This window comes from Oryx dammah, unplaced genomic scaffold (genome assembly GCF_014754425.2).
Source record: "Oryx dammah isolate SB20612 unplaced genomic scaffold, SCBI_Odam_1.1 HiC_scaffold_17, whole genome shotgun sequence".
In the NCBI taxonomy this organism is placed as follows: Eukaryota; Metazoa; Chordata; class Mammalia; order Artiodactyla; family Bovidae; genus Oryx; species Oryx dammah.
The window spans coordinates 45,468,381-45,493,002 of NW_024070201.1; the positions used below are offsets into that span (position 1 = coordinate 45,468,381).

The 24,622-nt window shown below is 47.5% G+C and overlaps 3 protein-coding genes across 4 annotated transcripts in view; 1 reads left to right on the top strand and 2 right to left on the bottom strand.

The window, feature by feature from the left end:
• DNHD1 (dynein heavy chain domain 1) overlaps positions 1–10,510 on the bottom strand; it is a 69,757-nt gene extending 59,247 nt beyond the window's left edge. Inside the window, 2 exon segments of the mRNA XM_040257638.1 lie at positions 5,384–6,197; positions 10,393–10,510. Coding sequence (XP_040113572.1) covers positions 5,384–6,197; positions 10,393–10,510 — 932 coding nt within the window.
• A 6,430-nt stretch (positions 10,511–16,940) lies between these two features.
• TIMM10B (translocase of inner mitochondrial membrane 10B) lies at positions 16,941–19,380 on the bottom strand. Its single transcript, XM_040258515.1, has 3 exons — positions 19,260–19,380; positions 18,965–19,060; positions 16,941–18,777 (listed from the first exon to the last, which is right to left on the bottom strand). Exons 1-3 carry the CDS (start codon positions 19,311–19,313, stop codon positions 18,565–18,567), a joined length of 363 nt encoding a protein of 120 aa, XP_040114449.1. The 5' UTR covers positions 19,314–19,380; the 3' UTR covers positions 16,941–18,564.
• Positions 19,381–19,498: 118 nt separating this feature from the next.
• ARFIP2 (ADP ribosylation factor interacting protein 2) lies at positions 19,499–24,559 on the top strand. Of its 2 annotated transcripts, none has more exons than XM_040258513.1 (8): positions 19,499–19,610; positions 20,408–20,548; positions 20,804–20,900; positions 21,870–21,988; positions 22,149–22,370; positions 22,896–23,053; positions 23,201–23,375; positions 23,822–24,559. In XM_040258513.1, exons 2-8 carry the CDS (start codon positions 20,450–20,452, stop codon positions 23,975–23,977), a joined length of 1,026 nt encoding a protein of 341 aa, XP_040114447.1. In that variant the 5' UTR covers positions 19,499–19,610; positions 20,408–20,449; the 3' UTR covers positions 23,978–24,559. The 2 variants fall into 2 exon arrangements, with proteins under 2 accessions (XP_040114447.1, XP_040114448.1); XM_040258514.1 differs by lacking the exon at positions 19,499–19,610 and adding an exon at positions 19,661–19,716.
• The last annotated feature ends 63 nt before the right edge of the window (positions 24,560–24,622 follow it).

The window sequence follows — 24,622 nt, forward strand, 5'->3', positions numbered from 1 at the left end:
ATCCTTGGTCCTGGAAGATTCCACATGCCGCAGAGCAGCCGTGCCCTCGCACCACAGCTGCTGAGCCTGTGTTCTGCAACAAAAGAAGCCACCACAATGAGAAGCCCTAGCACAAAAACCGGGGAGTGGCCCCAGGTTTCCGCAACTAGAGAGATCCCACTGGCAGCAATCCCACTGGCAGCAATGAAGACCCAGAACAGCCAAAAACAAATAAGTGAATTAATAAAACTAAATGAAGTTCACATCAACAACAGGGTTTGTGATTTTGACATTAGATCAGGACATCTTAATGGTGTAACTGCACTAAAGTTTCATTTCCTCAATAATTAAAGCCCTACTTGTACTAAGCAGGTTCAGAAGATCTCAGAACAGAAACATCATCTCCTATATAGACTCCTGGAGTCCAGTCTCATCTTTGGGCTCACTCTGCTCGATGTCTTAGTACAAGTCCTCAGGCAGCTATCCCTTGCAGTCTCCTTGACTGCTATTTCAGGCTTCCACCTCCCCACTCCCACTCCCAGCCCCGCCGAGCTCCCAATCCCCTTCTTTGCCTCTGTCCCTGCCCAGCGAAAACTGAGGCTCTCAGCCATGAAATAACTCCCTCAAGTTCTGCTGCCTTCCCACATATTTATCTGTACATATTCCCATTCTACTTTTGCCTCCAAATTTGAGTGGAAGGAGTGACCTTCTTCTCTGCAAGACTAATTCCTCCATTTGTGCTCTGGATCCCTTCTCCCCTCTTAATGATGTATTTTTAATTTCCTCTTCTTCCATTGTTAGCCTATACTTATTCATTCACTCTACAAATATTTATTGAGCACCAACTTCTCAGACTGTCTTGAGGGCTATAAGTACCTCTCAATTTTTTGAAAGTCCTACTCAGACACCACTGTTCTTTCAATCTGCTGTCCTAATCTCTCTCTTTCAAGCTAAGCTTCATTAAAGAATGAAACATGATATCCACTTCCTCCCCTTCCATTCACTTCTGAATGCACTACAGTATGACTTTCTCATCACAAAACTACACTGAAACTGCTCTCACCAACCTCTTCCTTGTTGATAAACCCAGTGAATATTTTTTCAGATTTTTCTTAATTGTCTTGGTAGAGTTTAGCACTGACTGCTTCCTCCTCTTTGAAACTTTCCACTTTATTTCACTTCCTGACCTTCAAGGTATTTTGTTAACCCAAACGCCTCTGATGTGCTTTCTCCTAATTCTGATGTGTATGCACACACACTCACACACACACACCCACACACCCACCCCCAGAGGAAGAGCCAGGGAAAAGGCAGTGTTCTTTGATTTTGTAGCATTTAACACAAACTGTAAAGCTATTTTACTTAAATCAACTAATTTAACATCTATCTCCCTTAACTAAGATGTAAAACCCCAGGGTGGAGAAGGAAATAGCAACCCACTCCAATACTCTTGCCTGGAGAATCCCAGGGACAGAGGAGCCGGGTGGGCTGCCCTCTGTGGGGTCACACAGAGTCGGACACAACCAAAGCAACTTAGCAGCAGCAGCAAAACCCAAGGGAAGAGATTGAATCTTTTCACTTCTGTATCCTCGGCATCTAGCAGTTCCTGATATATATTGTTTATCCAGTAATACTTCTTGATGTATGAATGCCTGCAAGGCCAGTCCTGGGGAACATGGTGAAATTAAGCCATATTAACTAGGCCCAAAAAAGATGTCCTTTTCATTATAGGCGACTGGAATGCAAAAGTAGGAAGTCAAGAAACACCTGGAGTAACAGGCAAATTTGGCCTTGGAATGCGGAATAAAGCAGGGCAAAGACTAATCGAGTTTTGCCAAGAAAATGCACTAGTCATAGCAAACACCCTCTTCCAACAACACAAGAGAAGACTCTACACATGGACATCACCAGATGGTCAATGCCGAAATCAGACTGATTATATTCTATGCAGCCAAAGATGGAGAAGCTCTATACAGTCAACAAAAACAAGACCGGGAGCTGACTGTGGCTCAGATCATGAACTCCTTATTACCAAATTCAGACTTAAATTGAATAAAGTAGGGAAAACCGTTAGACCATTCAGGTATGACTTAAATCAAATCCCTTATGATTATACAGTAGAAATGAGAAATAGATTTAAGGGCCTAGATTTGATAGAGTGCCTGATGAACTATGGAATGAGGTTCGTGACATTATACAGGAGACAGGGATCAAGACCATCCCCATGGAAAAGAAATGCAATAAAGCAAAATGGCTGTCTGGGGAGGCCTTACAAAGAGCTGTGAAAAGAAGAGAAGTGAAAAGCAAAGGAGAAAAGGAAAGATATAAGCATCTGAATGCAGAGTTCCAAAGAATAGCAAGAAGAGATAAGAAAGCCTTCTTCAGCGATCAATGCAAAGAAATAGAGGAAAAGAACAGAATGGGAAAGACTAGAGATCTCTTCAAGAAAATTAGAGATACCAAGGGAACATTTCATGCAAAGATGGGCTCGATAAAGGACAGAAATGGTATGGACCTAACAGAAGCAGAAGATATTAAGAAGAGGTGGCAAGAATACACGGAAGAACTGTACAAAAAAGATCTTCACGACCCAGATAATCATGATGATGTGATCACTAATCTAGAGCCAGACATCTTGGAATGTGAAGTCAAGTGGGCCTTAGAAAGCATCACTACAAACAAAGCTAGTGGAGGTGATGGAATTTCAATGGAGCTGTTTCAAATCCTGAAAGATGATGCTGTGAAAGTGCTGCACTCAATATGCCAGCAAATTTGGAAAACTCAGCAGTGGCCACAGGACTGGAAAAGGGCAGTTTTCATTCCAATTCCAAAGAAAGGAAATGCCAAAGAATGCTCAAACTACCGCACAATTGCACTCATCTCACATGCTAGTAAAGTAATGCTCAAAATTCTCCAAGCCAGGCTTCAGCAATACGTGAACCGTGAGCTTCCTGATGTTCAAGCTGGTTTTAGAAAAGGCAGAGGAACCAGAGATCAAATTGCCAACATCCACTAGATCATCGAAAAAGCAAGAGAGTTCCAGAAAAACATCTATTTCTGCTTTATTGACTATGCCAAAGCCTTTTGACTGTGTGGATCACAATAACCTGTGGAAAATTCTGAAAGAGATGGGAATACCAGACCATCTGACCTGCCTCTTGAGAAATCTGTATGCAGGTCAGGAAGCAACAGTTAGAACTGGACACGGAACAACAGACTGGTTCCAAATAGGAAAAGGAGTACATCAAGGCTGTATATTGTCACCCTGCTTGTTTAACTTATATGCAGAGTACATTATGAGAAAAGCTGGACTGGAAGAAACACAGCTAGAACCAAGATTGCCGGGAGATATATCAATCACCTCAGATATACAGATGACACCACCCTTATGGCAGAAAGTGAAGAGGAACTAAAAAGCCTCTTGATGAAAGTGAAAGAGGAGAGTGAAAAAGTTGGCTTAAAGCTCAACATTCAGAAAACAAAGATCATGGCATCCGGTCCCATCACTTCATGGGAAATAGATGGGGAAACAGTGGAAACAGTGACAGACTTTATTTTTGGGGCTCCAAAATCACTGCAGATGGTGATTGCAGCCATGAAATTGAAAGACGCTTACTCCTTGGAAGAAAAGTTATGACCAATCTAGATAGCATATTCAAAAGCAGAGACATTACTTTGCCAACTAAGGTCCGTCTAGTCAAGGCTATGGTTTTTCCTGTGGTCACGTATGGATGTGAGAGTTGGACTGTGAAGAAGGCTGAGCGCCGAAGAATTGATGCTTTTGAACTGTGGTGTTGGAGGAGACTCTTGAGAGGCCCTTGGAACTGCAAGGAGATCCAACCAGGCCATTCTGAAGGAGATCAACCCTGGGATTTCTTTGGAAGGAATGATGCTAAAGCTGAAACTCCAGTATTTTGGCCACCTCATCAGAAGAGTTGACTCATTGGAAAAGACCCTGATGCTGGGAGGGATTGGGGTCAAGAGAAGGGGACGACAGAGGATGGGATGGCTGGATGGCATCACCGACTCAATGGACGTGAGTCTGAGTGAACTCCGGGAGATGGTGATGGACAGGGAGGCCTGGCGTGCTGCGATTCATGGGGTTGCAAAGAGTCGGACACGACTGAGCGACTGAACTGAACTGAACTGAACTGAACTAGGCCTCAGAGGTTTACTGCCAGCTCCAAAAAGAGTACCAAGAACTTGACTTTTTCTTGCCAGCATCTCAGCCCATTCTCGCTCAATCTAGATTGTTCCCCCAGGTAAGGAGACTTATACTCAGGGCACAGGGCAGATCACTGAAAAAAAAGCATCTGGTGGGGCAATTGAAGGCATACACAATGAAAGCACTGGCCACCTTCCATCAGGGCCCCAAAAGCCTGCCTATCTGCCCACCGTTAAGGCTCTAAGGCTTCAGGAAAAACTTGACCCAGCCATACATAGTGATATAGTGAAGTGGCTCAGTCCTGTCCGATTCTTTGCGACCCCATGGACTGTAGCCTACCAGGCTCCTCTGTCTATGGGATTTTCCAGGCAATAGTCCTGGAGTAGATTGCCATTTCCCTCTCCAGGGGATCTTCCCAACCCAGGGATTGAACCTGGGTCTCCTGCATCATAGACAGACATTTTACCGTCTGAGCCACCAGGGAAGTCTGACCCAGCCATAAACAGAGCTAAAATTGCGAACGCCAAGGTTGATCGAAGGTAAAACTAGCCTTCTTCCCAGACAGTGAATGTATGAATGCCTGCAAGCCAGTCCTAGAGAATATGAAATAGAAAACAGCTTGAGTTTCTAGAATGTGTCACAGAGAAGCTGGCCAGGGGACAGGGAGAAATTTCAAGACTAGAGTTAGAGAACTCTGAGAAGAGGGCGTCTCTGTAGGCATTCTGAAATCCTTAGAGAGCAGTTTAAGAGCCAGACTGGGGAGAAAATCATAACTCCAAGGGCCAAGAGTCCCACACTCGTAGGGCAAGAAGACTCTGGAAGGATCAGAATGAAAAGTCCTAGCTGGCAGTGCAGCCAACTCTAGTCTGCCTTGGAGCTGGTTTAGCTCACATAGACATGAGTGGGAGGGGGCCCCAAGCAGGCACTCACCTAGGAGCATGCGGAGGGAGAGACCCAGGTTGAGTATCCTGCAGTAGGTAGGCCCAGAGGCAAGACTCAGGGATTATGGAACAAGTGAGAAAAACAACTAATCACTACATGAGAAAGAAGTCTAGAAACTCTGGAAACTCAGGCTGTTTTCTGAAGCTTTGGCTTCCTCGAGGTTGACTTGTGATTTTCATTAATTTCTGCATTTTCCTAAGGGGATTAACACTGAGGCCACTGGGATTATTAGCAGAAAGAAAGACAGAGGTTTTTTCTTTCCTTTGCTCAGAGCCCTGGACTAGGTTCCTCACTTACTTAGTCTCTGTTCTTCCAACAGGCTCTTCCTCTGCCTTGTCAGTGTCACTGCTTTCATACTGTACTGGGATGTCAGTCGCCAGTGCCAAGGGCACAAGCCCGAGGCCCTGTAGCCACTGGGTCTCTTCCACGGCCACTTCCGCACCGACAATACCCAGGCTGTGCTGTAGCTCGGGCAGGGTCAGTGGTCGCAGCCATGTGGCCAAATCGTCCTCAACTTGCTGCCCTTCCCACTGGGCCTGCACAAAAGGGCATGCTGGGTGTGGGGTCCCATGAGGGAACCGCTTCTTCTGGGGATAGCAGTCAACATGGGAGGTGCCCTCTAACAACGAGGTATCTCGGGGAAAGGCCTGGTCTATGGCATCCAGCAGATCCAAGTGGAGCTGGGCCTGAACCCAGGGTGCCCAGCGGTACAGCCGCTCTAGGAAAGGCAGCAAGTCAAGGCGACCGACCAGCAGCGCTCGATATGGGGGCAGCAGACCCAGCACGGCATGCAGGTAGTTCCACGCCGCAGGACTGCCATCCTGTAGCACTTTCAAGAACAGGGTTTGGAGCTCAGCTACCAGGAGCTCCAGCACTGTGGGCCTCTCGGACCAAGTCACTGCCTTCAGGGACTGCCTCTTTCTTCCATGACAGGCTTGGCGCTGCTCTTCTTTGTCCAGGACACCTATGGAGTGCCGAGATTCAAGGGCTTTAGATGATGCCTCTTCATCTGAGACCAAGAGGAGCCAGGCATTCAACTGCCGTCGAACTGCTCCTGCCCACTGCTCAGGATCCAACTGCCAGTTCCAGGCTCCTGGTTGATGGATCTCACCTGCTTGGCGCAGCACAAGACAGGGCAAGAGAAGGGGGCTTAGGCTCTGGGCAGTGTCAAGAGGATTGGGAGAACGGGGAAGGGAGGGACTTAGGACAGTGAGATGGATAGAGCTGCAGTTTCCTGAGACCCTCAACCAACCCCACAGCTTCCCCTTAAGTCCGGTGAAAAGTAGGCCCAGGATGGAGGTAGGCCCCTCCCTGCACAGGAGTCCCTTCCCACTGCCCCTAACACCATCCTCTCACCTGGACAATGGGGCACAGAAGGCAAGGGAAGGGAAGAGAGCGGGATGTGCTGGTGAGGTTTCATGGGGAGGTGCCTGTAGGAGAAATGGATGAACTTAGACTTGGGTCTCGGGCACAGGCTCGCTCTATTCACAGCCACCCCCATACAGAGACTGACACGCACACGTATGATCACTGGTAGAGGCAAAGTGGCTCACGCACCTAAAAGGGCTCTCTCAGAGGACCTCAGAATAGCAGGGAACTGTCACTGGGACTGGAGCCTGGAGATCGCCTGAAGGGGAAGAGGTCGTCACAGACAGGCAGGGAAGTCCCGGTCCCGTCTGCCCTCGCCCGTGGACTAAGAGAACGTGTTGAGGACAGAAAGCAGAGGAGCGGGTACAAAGGACTACAAGGGGGGATAGAGACGGGGGCGGGGGAAGAGCGGGGAGGTCTGGGCTGGGAGCGGGAGGAAGAAGAGGTGGAAGAGGAGAGGAAGGGAGGGGTGGGGGAGAAAGGGACCCTGCGCGCGCGGGGGTGGGGGGCGGGGGCAGTGGTGAGAATGTGTGTGTGTCTGTGTGTCTGGGAGCAGTGCTGCGAAAGGAAGGGATCCCCAGCAGCGGACTCACCCGCCGCCCCACCCCTGCCAACTGTTAGAACAGTTAGCACGTCGCCTGAGGCCCGAGCCTCCGGTGAGAGCCCCTGCGAGGACAGGAAGGGGCGGGGCCCTGGGGGAGGGGGAGGGGCCCTGGGGGAGGGGGCGGGCCCAGGCCAAATCTGCCCTCTTCCCCTTGCCCGCAGGCTTTGGAAATAGGCAGACTGGCTGGTTGGGTCTGGAAAAGAACTAACTACTTCTTTGGTTTGGAAAAGTAGCAATCCTGCGGGCGTCGTGAGCGGGTGTAGTCCATATTGCCTGTTTATCTATTACTGAGCCTGTAAGTTGCTACGGGCCCCCACAACAGGGGTCATTGGGACACCCCAACCCACCCCACCTAGACCACCACACCTAGCAAAAAATCCAAGTAAGACAAACTCCTTGATCAAAATCTGGGGGTTTTGGGGTAGTGGGAGGGCAGGGGAAAACGCCTGAATGATTAACATAAATAGAAATTCAGCATGTGACAGAGTCCCACCTTCACTTTGGATATCTGATAAGAATCCCAAACTTTTTAAAAACTTAAAAGGTCCAAAACCTGAGTCCTAACTGCCTCCTCCCCTAAATAAGCCTGTTTCTTTCGTTTTCTTCCGCATCTCAGTAAATAGCAAGTCCGTTTTTCCAGTTGCTTGGGTCAAAGGTTCAGTCAGTTCAGTTGTACAGTCGTGTCTGACTCTTTTCGACCCCATGGACTGCAGCAAGGCCAGCCCTCCCTGTCCATCACCAACTCCCGGAGCTTGCTCAGACTCATGTCTATAGAGTTAGTGATGCCATCCAACCATCTCATCCTCTGCCCTTCTGCCTTCAATCTTTCCCAGCGTCAGTCTTTTCCAGTGAGTCAGTTCTTCACATCAGGTAGCCAAAATATTGGAGTTTCAGCTTCAGCATCAGTCCTTCCAATGAATTCAGGGCTGATTTCCCTTAGGATTGACTGGTTTGATCTTGCAGTCCAAGGGACTCTGAAGAGTCTTCTCCAACACATTTCGAAAGCATCAATTCTTCAGCGCTCAGCCTTCTTTATGGTCCAACTCTCACATCCCTTACATGACTACTGGAAAAACCATAGCTTTGATTAGATGGACCTTTGTCAGCAAAGTACTGTCTCTGCTTTTTAATATGCTCCCTAGGTTGGCCATAGCTTTTCTTCCAAGGAGCAAGCGTCTTAATTTCTTGGCTATAGTCACCATCTGCAGTAATTTGGGAGCCCAAGAAAATAAACCTGTCTCTGTTTCCATTGTTTTCCCATCTATTTGCCATGAAGGAATGGGACCACATATCATGATCTTTGTTTTTTGAACATTGAGTTTAAGCCAGCTTTTTCACACTCCTCTTTCACTTTCATCAAGAGGCTCTTCACTTCCTTTCATAAGGGTGGTGTCATCTGCGTATCTGAGGTTATTGATATTTCTCCCGGCAATCTTGATTCCACTTGTGCTTCATCCAGCCCAACATTTCGCATGATGTACTCTATGCATAAGTTAAATAAACAGGGTGGCAATATATAGCCTTGACATATTCCTTTCCCAATTTGGAACCAGTCTGTTGTTCCATGTCCAGTTCTAAGTGTTGCTTCTTGACCTGAATACAGATTTCTCAGGAGGCAAGTAAGGTGGTCTGGTATTGCCATCTCTTGAAGAATTTTCCAGTCTGTTGTGATCCACACAGTCAAAGGTTTTGGCACAGTCAATAAAGCAGAAATAGATGTTTTTCTGAAACTCTCTTGCTTTTTCTATGATCCAGTAGATGCTGGCAATTTGATCTCTGTTCCTCTGTGTTTTCTAGATCCAGCTTGAACATCTGGAAGTTCTCGGTTCAGGTACTGAACCTGGGAGATTTGGGAAAGTAGCGATCCTGAGGGTATCTTGGGAAGGTGTAGTCCATATGCTTGTTTATCTGATACTGAGCCTGTAAGTTGCTATGGGCACTTACAACAGGGGTGTTTGGGACACACCACCCCACCCAACATGCACTTGCATGTATCCATCTAGACTACCACAACCTTAGCAAAAATTCTAAGTAAGACAAACTCCTTGATCCAAGTGAGGTTTAACTTGGAGAATTTTGAGCATTACTTTACTAGTGCGTGAGATGAGTGCAATTGTGCGGTACTTTGAACATTCTTTGGCATTGCCTTTCTTTGGGATTGGAAAAACTGACCTTTTCCAGTCCTGTGGCCACTGCTGAGTTTTCCAAATTTGCTGGCATATTGAGTGCAGCACTTTAATAGCATCACCTTTTAAGACTTGAAATAGCTCAGCTGGATTCCATCACCTCCACTAGCTTTGTTTGTAGTGATGCTTCCTAAGGCTCACTTGACTTTGAATTCCAGGATTTGTGGGTCTAGGTGAGTGATCACACCATTGTGGTTATCTGGGTCATGAAGATCTTTGGTGTATAGTTCTTCTGTGTATTCTTGCCACCTCTTCTTAATATCTTAATATCTTCTGCTTCTGTTAGGTCCATACTATTTCTGTCCTGTATTGTGCCCATCTTTGCATGAAATGTCTCCTTGATAGTTCCCCACCCCCACCCCTGCACATATTGCATGTCTAATCATTCAGCAAAAATTCTGTGAAGCTGTAATTTCAAAATATATCCGAAATCCAAGTATTTCTCACCAATAAGAGCTAAACCCACTAAGTCACTAAGATGGTGAAGGAAAGGGAAGCCTGGTGTGCTGCAGTCTGTGGAGTCCCAAAGAGTCAGACACAGCTGAGCGACTGAACATCACCAAAGAGCTAAACCTTGGTCTAGGCCACTATCACCTCTCACCTGGATTATTCTATCACCTTCTAACTGATCTCTTGGCTTCTACTCTTGCCCATACAATCTGCTCTTTTTAGACCAGCTCGTGGCCTTTTTCAAATACAGGCAGATCGTATCACTACTCTGCTCAAACTCACTAATGTTGTATCATCTTGTCCCCTCGGGAAGTCCTACAAGGCCTACAAGTTGCTACTGCTCAGCTGGCTACTACCACTGTGGACTCTGTCCTTCTCTCCCCATTCACAGAATCACACCCAACATGCTCCCACCCCAGAGCCTTAGTACAGTGCATCTCTGCCTACCGATCGTTTAAGAGACAGACAAGTTTTCTGTGCCACAAACTAAGCAGCTTGAAAACACCTATTTAATACCTCACAGTTCTGAATGTCAGTGCCCTCATCATGGCTTGACTGGGTTCTCTGCTCAAGATATCATAAGTCTGAAATCTAGCTGTTGGTTGGACTGAGTTTCTGTCTGGAGGCTCTGGGGGAAAATCCTCCTCCAAGCATTCTGTTTTTTCATGCGTGTGTGTGTGGAAGTGCAGAGTCTTAACCTTTGGATGGCCAGAAGTCCTCAAGCTCATTCTTGTTGTTGGCACTTTTCAGTTTCTTGTGGTTATGGGATGGGGTCCCTGATTCCTCGTGGGCATCAGGGGCCACTCTCTGCTCCATCCAAGAGGCCACTGGTCTTTCTTGCCATATGGTATCTTCATCTTCAAATCAGGCACAGTGCCTCAAACCCCTCTCATGTTTCAAATCTCTCTGACATTCTCTTCTGCCTGCCTTTTAAATATTTATTTATTTATCTGGCTGTGCCAGGTCTTTGTTGTAGCATGTGGGGTCTGGTTCCCTGACCAGGGATCAAACCTGGGCCCCTTGCATTGGGAGCGTGGTCTTAGTCACTGAACCACCAGAGAAGTCCTGAAAACTCCCTGCTTTTAAAATGTGGTTAGGCCTGGCCTATCCAGATAATCTCCTTTTCTTACAGTCAAGTATGTCATATACCTAATCAGAGAAGCAAAATCTGTCATATTCAGTCCCGGGGCTTATACATGGTGTGTACACGGTGGGGTGGGAAATCTTGGGCACCATGTTAACATTCTGTCTACTACACGTATGCTGTAATAATAAAAAGACCGCCCCCCCCACCAAATACAAGGGCTTGAACAGGATAGAAGTTTATTTTTTCTCTCATAGAACTGTCCAAGTATAAGTACTCCAGGGCTTAAATGGCAGCCTTTGAGTTGTTCTGCCTTCTTCAAGGAAGTGGTCCTTGTCTTCAAAATCCAGGAGAGTTCACCAGCATGTGTGTTGAGCCCCATCCCAAGTAGTGAGATGCGGGAAAGAGTAGGAGAAGGCATGCCCTTACCCTTAAGAGCACAATCTACCATTGCACATGTCATTCATCACACAGACACTTCTAACTGCAAGGAAAGCTACAGAATTTGATCTTTATTTTCAGCAACCATCTATCTGGGTTAAAGTCAGGGGTTCAATTAATAAAAGAAGAAGGGGACAATGGATGCTGGGGACAACTAGAGGCTATAGCACAGTGAATACTCTTCTTCCAGATGTCCCCAAGGCCTGCTCCCTCATTTCAAGTTTTGGCTTCAAGAGACCTCATTAGTGAATTCTTCTCTGACAACCTAGCATAAAATAGCAACAGTATCCCCATCATCCTTGTCCTTCTTACTGTGCACTAATTTTCTCCATAGTACTTATTACCATCTCATATCAGTACATACTTAGTTGCTTATTGTCTGTTTCCCCTGACTAGAAGTCTAAGCTCCATGGTGACAGATTCTGACTGCTCTCTGCTCTCTCTAGCGCTAGGCACCATGAGTAGGTGACCAGAAAATATTTGTAGAACAAATGCATAAATGTACAGCAATCTTCATTAGTGAGAAAGAGGTCAGACTCTGAAAGTCAAGCTGGACTGAAAACTTGACTCCACCAATGACTAGTTGTGAGATATTTTTCTGCAGTTTCATTTTTCTATGTGTAAACAAAGATAATAATAGTACTTACTTTACAGTGTTGTGAGAATTAAATGAGTTGTTACATAAAATGCTTGCAGTCCATGGGGTCACTAAGAGTCAGACACGACTGAGCGACTTCACTTTCACTTTTCACTTTCATGCATTGGAGAAGGAAATGGCAACCCACTCCAGTGTTCTTGCCTGGAGAATCCCAGGGACGGGGGAGCCTGGTGGGCTGGCATCTATGGGGTCGCACAGAGTCGGACACGACTGAAGTGACTTAGCAGCAGCAGCAGCAGAGCCTGGTAGATAATAAGCATGTGATATAACCGAGTTGTGCAAACTATGTATTTTTGTCCTTGTTTATGGCACTCTACCAAGTGCTGTGGACATAATGGTGAATGAGACATAAAAAGGTTCAGTAAAGGCCATATGAGGAGAGGATGGGTTGCAATTTTAAATAGGGTAATTAGTAAAAGGTGGCATCTAAACAGGAAAGGTGGAAAACAGGGCAGCACTTGCCCCTGTCTATTGTCTGGTTAGTTCTAACTTATCTTTCAAGTCTCAGCTTCAGAATCACTTTCCCAGGGAAGTTCTTCACCCCACACACAGCTAAGTTAGTCCTGCTGTCTGTTCTCACTGCAATGCATATTTCTTCTTCATGACATACATCACAGTTGTGATTACTTGTTCTATATTGACCTTCACCATACCCACATTAAGTTCCAAGAAAATGACTGCATCTTTCTCATTCACCTCTGTATCTTCAGGGCTTAACAATGTTGGTAAAAGCAGTCACTCAAGTATTTGTGAATTATTATAAGTATATGGAAGAATGTGGGGCATACCCAGAAAAACAGAGTCCAGAGTTAGCAGGATGTGTCTGAACCTACAAGTAAATTGATTATTTTATAACCAAGGATAAGAGAGTCAAAAGCTGGCTGAAGATGAGGCCAGAGCCCATCAGAGTAAGCTTCAGTTGTGAGGAGGAGTCTGAAGGTCATGGAAGGTGTAAGTAGATGAGTACCATGGTTAAATTTCTATTTTACAAGAATCACTCTTGGTTAGTATGGAAAGTGGATTGGCAGTACCTCCCAGTAGCCATTCTTTTCTTTCTTAGTAACAGAACCTCAAAGTTAAAAAAAAAAAACAAACTTTTTTTATTTATGTATTTTTATGGCTGCACTGGGTCTTTGTTGCTGCACTCAGGTCTTCTGTAGTTGCGGTGGGCCGGAGCTACTCTCTAGTTGCAGTACACAGGCCTCTCATTGCAGTGATTTCTCTTGTTGTGGAGCATGGGCTCCACGTGCCCAGGCTTCAGTAGTTGTGACATGCAGGCTTAGTTATCCTGTGGCATGTGGCATATCCCCAGACCAGGGGTCAAACTCGTATCCCCTGCATTGGCAGGCAGATTCTTCATCACTGAGCCACCAGGGAAGCCCCGGAACCTCCCACTTTTAACCGGGTAAATGACTAGGAAGATTGAAGATAACATTTCCCAGCCTCCCACATAATAAGCTATGAATAATTTGCTGCAGACAGAGGTTTTTGGGTGTTGACTTATCTCATTAAGGAAGGAAGATTCAGAAAGTGAAATTTTGAATGAAAAAAACTTCAAAATCATTGGCGAAATGTCAAATGCAGATTCATTGCTGTCCCTTTTGATTAAAAGCCTTTCTCTTATATAAATAGTTGATTGAGCTAGGAAGAGACTGAAAGATACTCATTCAACAAATATTTATCAAGCACTTTTATGTGCCAGGCATGGTGATAAGGATACAATGGTGAGCAATACAGACAAGGACTCTGACCTCATGGGGTTTATAATTACCAAGTGTACAAGCACTACAAGCCAAAAGCAGAAGCATTTATGGGAGCTGGAGTCTGGGATGAGTTATTTGAGGAAAGTATTTGAACTAAGTACTCAAGAATGAGTAGAAATGAGGTGGGTAAAGGGGGAAAGCACTGCAAGTCAGGAAACAACAGGTACAGAGGAATCAGGTATAACAGGTTAGAGGAATGAAAGGCCAGAGTGGTTAGGACACACAGAGAGTGAGGTGTGTGGTTCATTTCAATTCAATTCAGTGAACAGTATTAACTGACCAGTGTTTGACAGTTACTGACAAGATTAAGCTGAGATAGGCAGGGGCTGGATCATGCAGGGCCTTGTAGGTCACGTACAGAATGTGTGTTTAGTCTAAAAATGGGGAGCTATTGCAAGGTCTTAAGCATCAGTTTGTGTCTTCTAGCTAGTGTGTGGAGAATAGATTGGAGGGCTGCAAAAGTGAGTATGAGAAGCAGGAATTGCAATAATACTGGTGAGATTGTGATGATGAAGAGAAGCAGACAGAGTCAAGGGATTTTTAGAAATTTAATCGGATAGGATTTTGGCAGTTGAGTGAAGTTTCTAGTTTCTGTAACTGGTTGAGTACTAGGCCTAGGAGGAAAAATTTATCAGAAAACATGTTGAATTGGGACGTTTTTGAAACACCTAAGTGGAGACATCAATCAAGTAGCTCAATGAGGAGAGATCTGAGTCATCAGTAACTAGGGCTCAGCATGAGGATGAAACAATCCCAGAAAAACTAGAATGAGAAAGAACAGGACCTAGAGAAACTTTTAGATTTAATGGTTAGAGGCAGGTAATCCTACCAAGGAGGCTAAGAAGCTGTGGCCTGAGGTAGTAGTAAAACCATGAGTGGAATCACAGACACCAGTGGAGTGTTGATGAGGAACTAGTCAATAGTACCAGATGCCACTGAGAAATGAAGTAAGCTGGGGAAATAGCCACTGGATTCAGGGATATGAACGTCACTCGGTGAGCTCGGGTGAGCTCACCAACTGTTTCAACAAAGGTTGCTGTGCTGTGCTGTCGTGTCCTACTCTTTGCAACCCCATGGATTATAGGCCACCAGGCTCCTGTCTATGGGGTTTCCCAGGCAAGAATACCGGAGTGGGTTGCCATTTTCTTCTCCTCATCAAAGGTTACAGAAGTCAAAATAGAGTGGGAATGGAGAGGACCTAAGTATTAATATCCAACTGTTTGAGAAGTTCAGCTGGAAAGTGGAAAAAAGTACATAGTACCTAGGAGATAGAGGGGTCTGTTTAACGGAAGCCTTCAGCATAGTTAGACGCTTATGATAAGAATTTAAAGTGGGGAGAAGTCAGAGGTCTCCAAAGAAGGAAGGACTAGGATTCAGGGCCCAGGCATTGGCACTGGCCTTTGAGAGGGATGCCTGTCCTGTTTAGATGGCAGGGAAGGAAGAGAATGGTGCAGATGGAGATGGGTGACCAAGTTATGAGTTGCGAGTTGTTATCAGAGCTCCTAATTGATAGCTTCCATTTTTGCCTGTGAAGTAAATATATAAGGTTACTTGCAGAAAGGGAACAGAGTGGTGGGGATAAGAGGCTTAGGAATATTGGTTTGAAATAGTCACTGCAGGGAACAGGAGAGATGACTAGAAAAATCTAGTGGGATTACAGGGGCAGAGGCTCCATTTGAAGTTAGCCATGGGCTTCCCTGGTGGCTCAGACAGCAAAGAATCTGCCTGCAATGTGGGAGACCTGGGTTCAATCCCTGGGTTGCGAAGATGCCCTGGAGGAGGGTATGGCAACCCACACCAGTATTCTTGCCTGGAGAATCCCCATGAACAGAGGAGTCTGGCGGGCCACCATCCATGAGGTCACAAAGGGTTGGATGCAACTGAGTGACTAAGTACATGCAGCACACATGGATTCATAGTGATAAAAATTTGCTCTATAGTGATTTCCTTGGGCAGTTTTTTTTTTTTAAGACTCATTCTTTTGACATGAACATTATCTCTGCAGTCTCTGTGTCTGCTCTTTAGTATGAAGACAGAATCCCCTATAGGTGGTAGGTAGCACAGCTGGGGTTGGTGTTTATGGGCAGGGGGTGGGGAGGGGTGGCCCCTTCCCATAGCTTTTCATTTGGCTGAGCTGAGTCCCAGTTGCAGCACGCAGAATCTTGATCTTCACTGCACTATGTGGGATTTTTCAGTTGAGGCACGCAAACTCTCAGTTGTGGCATGTGGGATCTAGCTCTCCAACCAAGGATTGAACTCGGGCTCCCTGAATCGGGAACATCAAGTCCTAGCCACCAGACCACCACACAAGTCCCTCTTGGTCAGTTTTTGGATGTCCAAAGGCAGGCACAAATGTTTCATTTTTATCAAAGTCCAACAAAGAGATGAAAGGAAATTCAGCCTATTCAAAAAGAATGACTAGAATGGAAAAAAAAAAATGGTAAAGGAATAGTTCATTAAACAAAGTGGAAGGACTAGTCAGTGAATAAGACGCAATAGCATTTTGAGATGGAACCGTTTAGGGTGGTGACAATGGCCAGCATATAACTAAGGGCTAAGACAGAGCAGAAATCACTGGAGATTGGGCCAAGGAACTGAGACAGAAACATCGAATGGACTGTCTGTGTAACATTTAAAAGTATCAAGGGATGGATAGGAAGACAGAGGTCTAACTAGAGGAAAGTAGGAGAGTGGCAGTTATTAAGGATAAGTTCTAATAGAGGGTGGTACAGTTGAATAGGCCCAAAGGAATCAGACTTGACAAGTGAGCAGGCAGTTAAGTTCTAAAGCCACAATGGCAAGAATAACCCTGTCTCAAGTATGTTTGTGAAAAAATGATAAAGCTTGATCAATGTTTATCATTGTGCTTGAAATGTCATATTGCTCTCATTATGCCAGTGGCTAACACTTTTTATGCTAAGACCTGAGGGAGACTTCAGTGACAATAGAAGATGGATAGTAGGAATAAGGTTCTTTTCATAAGTACTGAACATATTTATACACAGAAGAGATTGAAAAGTTAAGGAACTAATTGGTGGATCAGACTGAAAAACACTTATTTTTCCATGCCTAGGCCAAGGATGACTGCAGATGAGGAAACAAATACAAACTTCAGAAGTTCGAAGAATATAGACTTCGTAATTCCTTGGTTGTCTAGTAGTTATGGTCAGGGGTTCACTGCCTGGTTAGGGAACTAAGAACCCAGCGAAGGGCAAAAAAAGAACATAGGCGTTAAGAGTCAGATCTGTGTTGTTAACCCTTCTCCAGCAATTACTCAATTATGTGACATGGGAACACAGATAATTCACATCAGAAGTTTATTGCAAGGATATACATAAATGTTGATGTGGAAGAATCTTTCGACCATCACCACAGTATTCCAGGTCCCTGTTCCCGTCTTTGGGACCTGGGAAATTCACAAGCGGTTTCATCTGCATTTATACTTTCCAAGAGACTTTACTGGGCAAACATGAGGCCACTCGATAGGAAAGTTCCTGGTCAACGACTTGTTAAGAAAGGTTCTTAATAAACCTGTACGAGATTTGTTCTGATAAAGAGAGCTACTTTTCTCCACAGGTAACTGTGTATAAGGTGGACTTCTGGTACATACTGAATTCTTGCTTCCTCACCTGTTGAGTGAGGGTAATACCTACATCAGAACCTATACAAAATGGGTACTCAAAAGATATTTTGAAAGGCAGCCTGGTGGAGTAAAGAAAACATGGATTTTAAAGTCGGATCTGAAAAATAAATAAATAAATAAATAAAGTCAGATCTGCATTTTTAACATCCTGATATGTACAGGGGTGAAAATATCTGATTTGTGGGTGGTTGTACTTAAAAAAAAAAAAAAGGTTACCGTGGGAGCCAGTGTCTAGGAACTACTTGCATTTAAAAAATAAAACATGGTCACTTGATACGGAGAAACAGAAGAAAAGTTAAAACAGCTAGAATGACAAAAAAAAGGACACAAGAATGGCCACAAAACTCAGTGATGGAGTGATAGGCCATTCAGATTGTTGAATACAGAAGTAAATTCCACGGAGGGCAATAATAAGGAGAGAACAGAGGGGCTGGAATTAGAAATCACAGAACAGGCACAGTGGCAACACCTAGGGGTAGAGGAAGAGATAGAGTTAGGAGATTATAGGCAAGAAGTGAGACATAAGGTAACATTTAAGAAGTCCTGAAGATTTGACTTTCTTCCCTTTTCTTTTCATAACCATCACCACCTACTTCTCCCTTAGGTTTTTATCCCTCAAGTCTGAGTGTATTGCAGAATACGGTTCTACAAGTTTTCCCCTTTCTGACTGCTCCTGAAGACAAGAACACAGATTTTCTTTATTTAAAGATTTAACTGCTCATCCTAAGAAGACAGAAAATATTAAGTGAGTAACATCTTGAGGAAGTCGTTGATGTTCCAGAACACCCCTGAATTCTTACAAGGTTTCACCTCTGTCTGACGCTTCTGACTTCCCAGGAGGTAATGCCTAAAAGCCCTGTGGATTCTTAATCTGTTTTCCAAGATATCTCCAAGTGAGCCATTCAGTCAGACATATTTAAGGACAGCTAGATAGAGTTCCCATTTTCTTTCATTGGGGCAACTAACTTGTTGCTATTACCAATCTTAAAATTTTACCCTCAGACCTTGCTTTAACCGGATGCCTGGTTATAGGCTTTCCTTCTACATACAGAAGGCAATTTCTATGGTTCCAGGGCTGAAGCACTAACTGACAGAATAATAAAGATGGTGCCAACAATGTGGGCAAAACTTCCTTGTCCAGAATATAAACCAAACAGAGGAAAAGTGGGTTTATTAGCTCCAGGAAAAGGAGCAACAGTACCCAGCTCTCGAACAACTCCTCACTTGCTATACACAGGCTGCACCCAGCCGTAGGTCCACTGGCTCCTTTAATTTGAGGGTTCATCCAGCGCCTCCTTTCCCGAGGTTTGCGGATGGCGAGCTGCCGGAGGGTGAGGTTTCCAGTTGTTCAGCAGCACCATGTGGCACAGCTGAGGCAGCCTCGTAGTCTGCCATGCGGCGCTGTACCAGGGCAGGCATGAGCTGCACGTAAGTGGCCATGAGGCGGTGATTAGAATGGATCAGCTTCCCGGCACAGCTGTGCAGACATGCCTCCTGGAAGGAAGACAGGATGGAAGCAGAAGTCAAAGGAGTCCTGTCAGTTCCTGCCGCAACTCCAGCCTAGGGGCGAGGGTCATAGAAAGGCCGGGGCCAGAGGTAGGGGAAGTGGCGTAAGAGAGAAGCAGTCTACTGTTAACTCTGAGGATCGAGGGTAATTCCCCTACTCAGTTCCCCACCTAACCTCCTCAGCATCCAGAGCTCGGTGGTGCAGGCTGGGCACGCAGCGCTGGAAGCAGAGTTCCGTCATCCGATTGTAGACCAAAAGGAAGTCCCGCAGCTGAGAGGAAGGGGGACAAGGAACTCAGCGAAGAGGGGCCACATCTTAATTTAAGGCCGCGCCGCCCGAGCTTTCCCAGGATCGCGCCCCACGGCCCGACGTTCCCAGGCCTCAGATGCTTGGCTATTTGGGGTTCCCGCTATGCAGACAAGGATGCTAGTTGAACGCATGGCCCTAAAGCGACTTAGCTCCCACTCACGTTTCTCAATTGCTGCTGCTGCTGCTGCTGCTGTTGCTGCTGTTGCTGCTCCATCACGCCACCAGCGTGAGCTCTAGGTCATTTCCTTTTCAGCTTCTCGGTAACGCCCCGGAAGTGACGTCTCGTAGCTCCCCAGGGACAGAGGGGTTGGCTCCAGGATCGCCCCGCCCCAGATGTCAACATCACTTCCGCCCTCATAATCTGCGACGTGGCCGGCTTCTTCTGCCCGGGTGGGGACGTCACTTCCGCCGAGTCCCTGACCTGCTGCTAGGATCGCGACGGGAACTGGAGCCGGAGGTCCCCGCGCGGCCCGGGCCTGGCGCCCTGAGGGGAAGAGCGGCCCGGCCCGAGGTGAGAGGGACATGCATGGGCGAGGGCAAGTTGAATGCACGAACCTGACCAGAAGGCAAGATGCCTCTGAGCCCTGGGGAAGGATGAGGACACACCTGATGCCCAGGTGCATGGGGGGAGGGCGGAGACTCACACACCTGGGGAAACTAAACTGACTTTGGAAGGGATCACCTACCTATGTCCTGGGAAAAAAGAGGTTTTTCCCAGAGGTCGAGAACTTAGACCAACTGATATAACTAAGGCCGGGGGGGCAGGGCCCGAGGAAGAGGAGGTGCATGGGATGGAGGAGGGGGAGACCACCTGCTGGAAAGGGGAAGAAACACGAAAGGAGTGTGAATAGCCAAACAGTGGTGAACATACCTGAATGGGAGTAGACACCGGAGCTCGGGGAAAGGGGTTAATCTGATGGGGAGAAACACCTGCATGGGGATGAGCTTCTTGAGAACACAGACTTTATCTCTCTTGTTCGCTGCTGTATCTCCATTGTCTGAGATAGTGTGTGACACATAGTAGGCACTCATTAAATGTCTGTGGAGTGATTGAGTACGTGAATAATCAGCGGAGTTATGGTAGGGTGAGGGGTTCATGGGGACATGACCTCAGGTCAGGCACACCTGAGGCCTGGGTTTGCCGTGTACAAATATGCACCTTGGACAGGAGAAATACACAGTTCAGGGAAGAGTGGTGGCCAAACCCCAGAACTCTGAAACCCTGGGACAACCTCTGAAATGGTAGGGGAGACTTTCCTCTTTGGAGTACTGGCCAGTTTCCAGAGCTGTCTGTGTTGGGCTTTGCAGGGCGCTGGGGTGAAGACCTTGACTCCAGTCCCTTCGCTCGCCATGACGGACGGGATCCTAGGGAAGGCAGCCACAATGGAGATCCCCATCCATGGGAACGGTGAAGCTGGGCAGCTTCCTGAGGATGATGGGCTGGAGCAGGTGCTTCTGTTTGATTCTTCATATTGTTTCAATTGAGGAATCCCAACTCATAAACCCTCAACTCTCACCTCTGTTCCAGTAGCCTTCCCCTAACTTACCTAACTCCCTTCAATCTTTTTACAAATTTTTGTTCTGATTCTGTGCAGACTTCCCTTGTGTGCTCTCTCTATGATGCTTCAATCCAAGCTTGTTTTCACCCCCAAAATACTTCAGCTGCCCCTATGTTCCTGAAGCCTCCTCTTCTCTGGCCTATAGGACCTCCAGCAGGTGATGGTGTCAGGACCCAACCTCAATGAAACCAGCATTGTTTCTGGTGGCTATGGGGGCTCTGGTGATGGACTCATCCCCACAGGTATGAATGATCAGAACAGGACAGGGTGCTTGAGCGGAGATGGGGAGACGGATGGTTCCAGGGAGCATCAAAAGTTCAAAGTTCAAAGTGAAGTCGCTCAGTCGTGTCTGACTCTTTGAGACCCCATGGATTGTAGCCTGCCAGGCTCCTCTGTCCATGGGATTTTCCAAGCTTGAATACTGGAGTGGGTTGCCATTTCCTTCTCCAGGGGATCTTCCTGACCCAGGGATTGAACCCAGGTCTCCCACACTGCAGGCAGACTCTTTACCGTCTGAGCCACCAGGGAAGCACTAGACTATGGAAGCATAGTCTATGTCAAAGAAGGCTTGCATTTTGTTTGGAGATCCTTGGAACCTCTGCTAGTATGAGCCTTATGGAATCTCAGCCCAAAGCCAGCTCCCAGAGTTGTCCTTCTGCTCCCACTTTCAGTTTAGCCCCACTTGTACCTTTCCCTGCTGTCACTGCCTAAGACAAGCAAAGAACTCTGTTTCACAGCTCTCCTTCCCCCTAACTTGCTCTAGAGCCTGAAACTGATTTGGAACTTTGTGAGGCTTCTCAGAGTTTTAATTTGACTCTTAACGTTTAGAAGAACAAACAGTTGTGAATCTCACAATGACTAGAATCAACATGGGAATTGTCAGCCGGGTTTTCTGTTTGCTGGACTCACCATCCATGATCACCCCATACTGGGCCTACTTCCTGCTGTTTCCTCTACCCCTGTACACATGCCACTCCCTCTTCCCCCCTTTTCCAACCCTCAGTTTAAGAAGAGGCCACTGTGTATTGGGATTTGGGTCTCAGGGCATGATGTATAAGTTTCTCCTAGTGAGTAAGAGAATCTAATTGTCTCTAGCTTCTGCTCCTTCAGGGAAGTCATTTTCATGTGCTGGGAGGGAAGTGCTGGGGGGAACCACAGAGGCGTCTGATTGTATCTGAGAGAGACTGGTGTCAGAGAACTTGGTCCTTTAGGGTCTGGCCGCCATCCATCTCACAATGCTACTCCTGCTGGCCCTGGAGATGAGGTGGCTCGGGGCATCGCTGGAGAGAAGTTCGACATCGTCAAGAAATGGGGCATCAATACATATAAGGTGGGATTCAAGCACCTCTCCCTTCCCCCAAACTGGCCTTGGTACCTTTTCCCATCTTCCAGATCCTAATACCCCAGCTATGACTGAGGATGCTGGGGTAGGTGCCTTTTGCGGGGGCAGGGTACTAGGGTCTCTGACCTGCTCCCCCACTTCCCATTAGTGCACAAAGCAGCTGTTATCAGAGCGATTTGGCCGAGGCTCCCGGACTGTGGACCTGGAGCTGGAGCTGCAGATTGAGCTGCTGCGTGAGACGAAGCGCAAGTATGAGAGTGTCCTGCAGCTGGGCCGGGCACTGACAGCCCACCTCTACAGCCTGCTGCAGACCCAGCATGCACTGGGGGACGCCTTTGCTGACCTCAGCCAGAAGTCCCCAGAGCTCCAGGTGCCTCAGCCAGGCCAAAGAGGGTGGGGGGACTGGGCCCGGGCCCTCCCAGGCAGTCACCCCTCAGCCTCCCTCCCTCCCTCCCTCCTGCAGCCCAGAGGGAGAACCCCTCCAGGGTGGGCCCAGCCCCGCCCCCAGCAGCACTCACCTGTGGAGGCAGCCTAAGGGTTTGTACAGAGGCCCAGAAGTGGGAGGTGGTGGGGGAGGCGGCACACTAGGTGCCTCACGAGTAACCCTTCTCTGCATTGACGAGAATGCCTTCTGTGCTCAGCCTAATCAGAGCCCCTCCCTTGCCTGCTGCACTAGCTGTCCCTATTCCAGTCCTGTGAACAGACCCCGGACTCCCACATTCCAGCCCCAGGGTGGCCCCACTAACTTTCTGGCTAAGAGAGCCTTGCTGGAGACAGTCCTGAGTTGTTCCGGAGTCACTGGCTGTTTCCTCCTGGGAGAGGAGGGGGAGGAAGGGCCCTTTAGCTCCAGTCAGGTGGTGACTATTACTCAAGGCCTGTCCCTTCCTTCTGCCAGGAGGAATTCGGCTACAATGCAGAGACGCAGAAGCTGCTGTGCAAGAACGGAGAGACATTGCTAGGGGCTGTGAACTTCTTTGTCTCTAGCATCAACACATTGGTAACCAAGACCATGGAAGACACTCTCATGACTGTCAAACAGTATGAGGCTGCCAGGTGTGGGCACTGGCAGGGCCTAGGGTTTTGGGAGTTGGCTGGCATGGGTGAAAGTTTGAGCTTTAGGGGCAAAAGAATTGAGAAAAGTAGGAGAGTATGTGTGGAGGGCAAAGGGGTGGAGACCAGCCCATATCACCCCCTCCCCAGGCTGGAATATGATGCCTACCGGACAGACTTAGAGGAGCTGAGCCTAGGCCCCCGGGATGCAGGGACGCGTGGTCGACTCGAGAGTGCCCAGGCCACTTTCCAGGCCCATCGGGACAAATATGAGAAGCTGCGGGGAGATGTGGCCATCAAGCTCAAGTTCCTGGAAGAAAACAAGGTGCTAACCCCACCCCTTTGACCCAGCCCACCTTTCCATCTGTACCACTGACCTTCCCCTCAAACTCCCCATCACTGAATGGGGAAATGCATCCTGGCTAAGGACTGGGAACATCCCCTAGGCCACTCAATCCCTGGACCTTTCCCTATCACCCTCCCTCTGATCCCTGGCCCTTTTCTATTAGAGGATTTGGCTGCTGATCCCAAGAACACAACTGGGAAAAAACCACCCCTTGAGCTTAGGTGCCAGAACCCCTGGCCCAGCCAGTCAAGTTAGGTTTCTTCTATTACAAGGCTTTTATCCCTTGACTCTCCTGGTGGAGTTCAGCCCCCACTCCAAAAGCACCATCAGAGCAGAGTCCATGTGCCCCTGATCTGGGTTCAGGATCATAGCCCCTCAGGAAGGGTGTCTGAGTCCAGTCTCAGCTGACCCTGCTGGACCCCCAGATCAAGGTGATGCACAAGCAGCTGCTGCTCTTCCACAATGCCGTGTCCGCCTACTTTGCTGGGAACCAGAAACAACTGGAGCAGACCCTGCAGCAGTTCAACATCAAGCTGCGGCCTCCAGGAGCTGAGAAGCCCTCCTGGCTAGAGGAGCAGTGAGCCACTCCAGCCCAACCTGGCTATCAAGAAGGACATCGGGAGGGGTAGTCCCAGGGTGGGGGAGATTTGGACATGGGACGTTCCTTGCCACCTGCACTCTGGCTTGGGTTCCCTTTCCCTGGCTGGGGCCTGACAAGGGGCCTGCAGGCCCAGCAGCTGCAGCCCTGTCCTTTATCTTCCTGGCCACTGGGCTTCATTCCCAGATCTTTTCCTTTCACTCCACAGCCAAAGGCTATGACAAAACCACTCCCTGGCCAATGGCATCACTCCTCAGGCCTATCCCCAGTTTCTGGGGTGTGCCCCCTGACCAATGGCAGAGCCTCAAAAGGCCCTGTCAGCCAATGGCAGCTCTTCTTGGGCTCCCCTGGGCCAATGATGTTGCCTCCAGTACCCTTTGTCCCTCCTCAATGCGTGCCCATTGCAGAGAAGGGGACTGGGACCAAAAGGGTGGGGATATGGGGAGCCCCATTTTTGGCCGTGCATCTGAATGGGTCTCCCCTCACCTGCCCACCCAGTTTAATTGTGCTTAGAGCCCTGGAAGATTGGGACCTAGCACTAGGAATAAACCTTTCATAAAAGCAGGCCCAGTGAGGTCAATTTGTGGGGGATTCTAGAAGGGTGGTCTGGGTGGATAAATGCTCAGTC

Bases quoted from the DNA above. Each gene is read 5' to 3' on its own strand.
- TIMM10B (XM_040258515.1), bottom strand. From the start codon at position 19,313: ATGGAGCAGCAACAGCAGCAACAGCAGCAGCAGCAGCAGCAGCAATTG. The intron at 19,061-19,259 runs GTGAGTGGGAGC...CCTTCCTCTCAG, and splicing joins AGCAGCAGCAATTGAGAAAC to CTGCGGGACTTCCTTTTGGT. The intron at 18,778-18,964 runs GTTAGGTGGGGA...TCTTCCTTCCAG, and splicing joins GAGCTCTGGATGCTGAGGAG to GAGGCATGTCTGCACAGCTG.
- ARFIP2 (XM_040258513.1), top strand. From the start codon at position 20,450: ATGACGGACGGGATCCTAGGGAAGGCAGCCACAATGGAGATCCCCATC. The intron at 21,989-22,148 runs GTGGGATTCAAG...ACTTCCCATTAG, and splicing joins GGGGCATCAATACATATAAG to TGCACAAAGCAGCTGTTATC. The intron at 22,371-22,895 runs GTGCCTCAGCCA...TCCTTCTGCCAG, and splicing joins AGAAGTCCCCAGAGCTCCAG to GAGGAATTCGGCTACAATGC.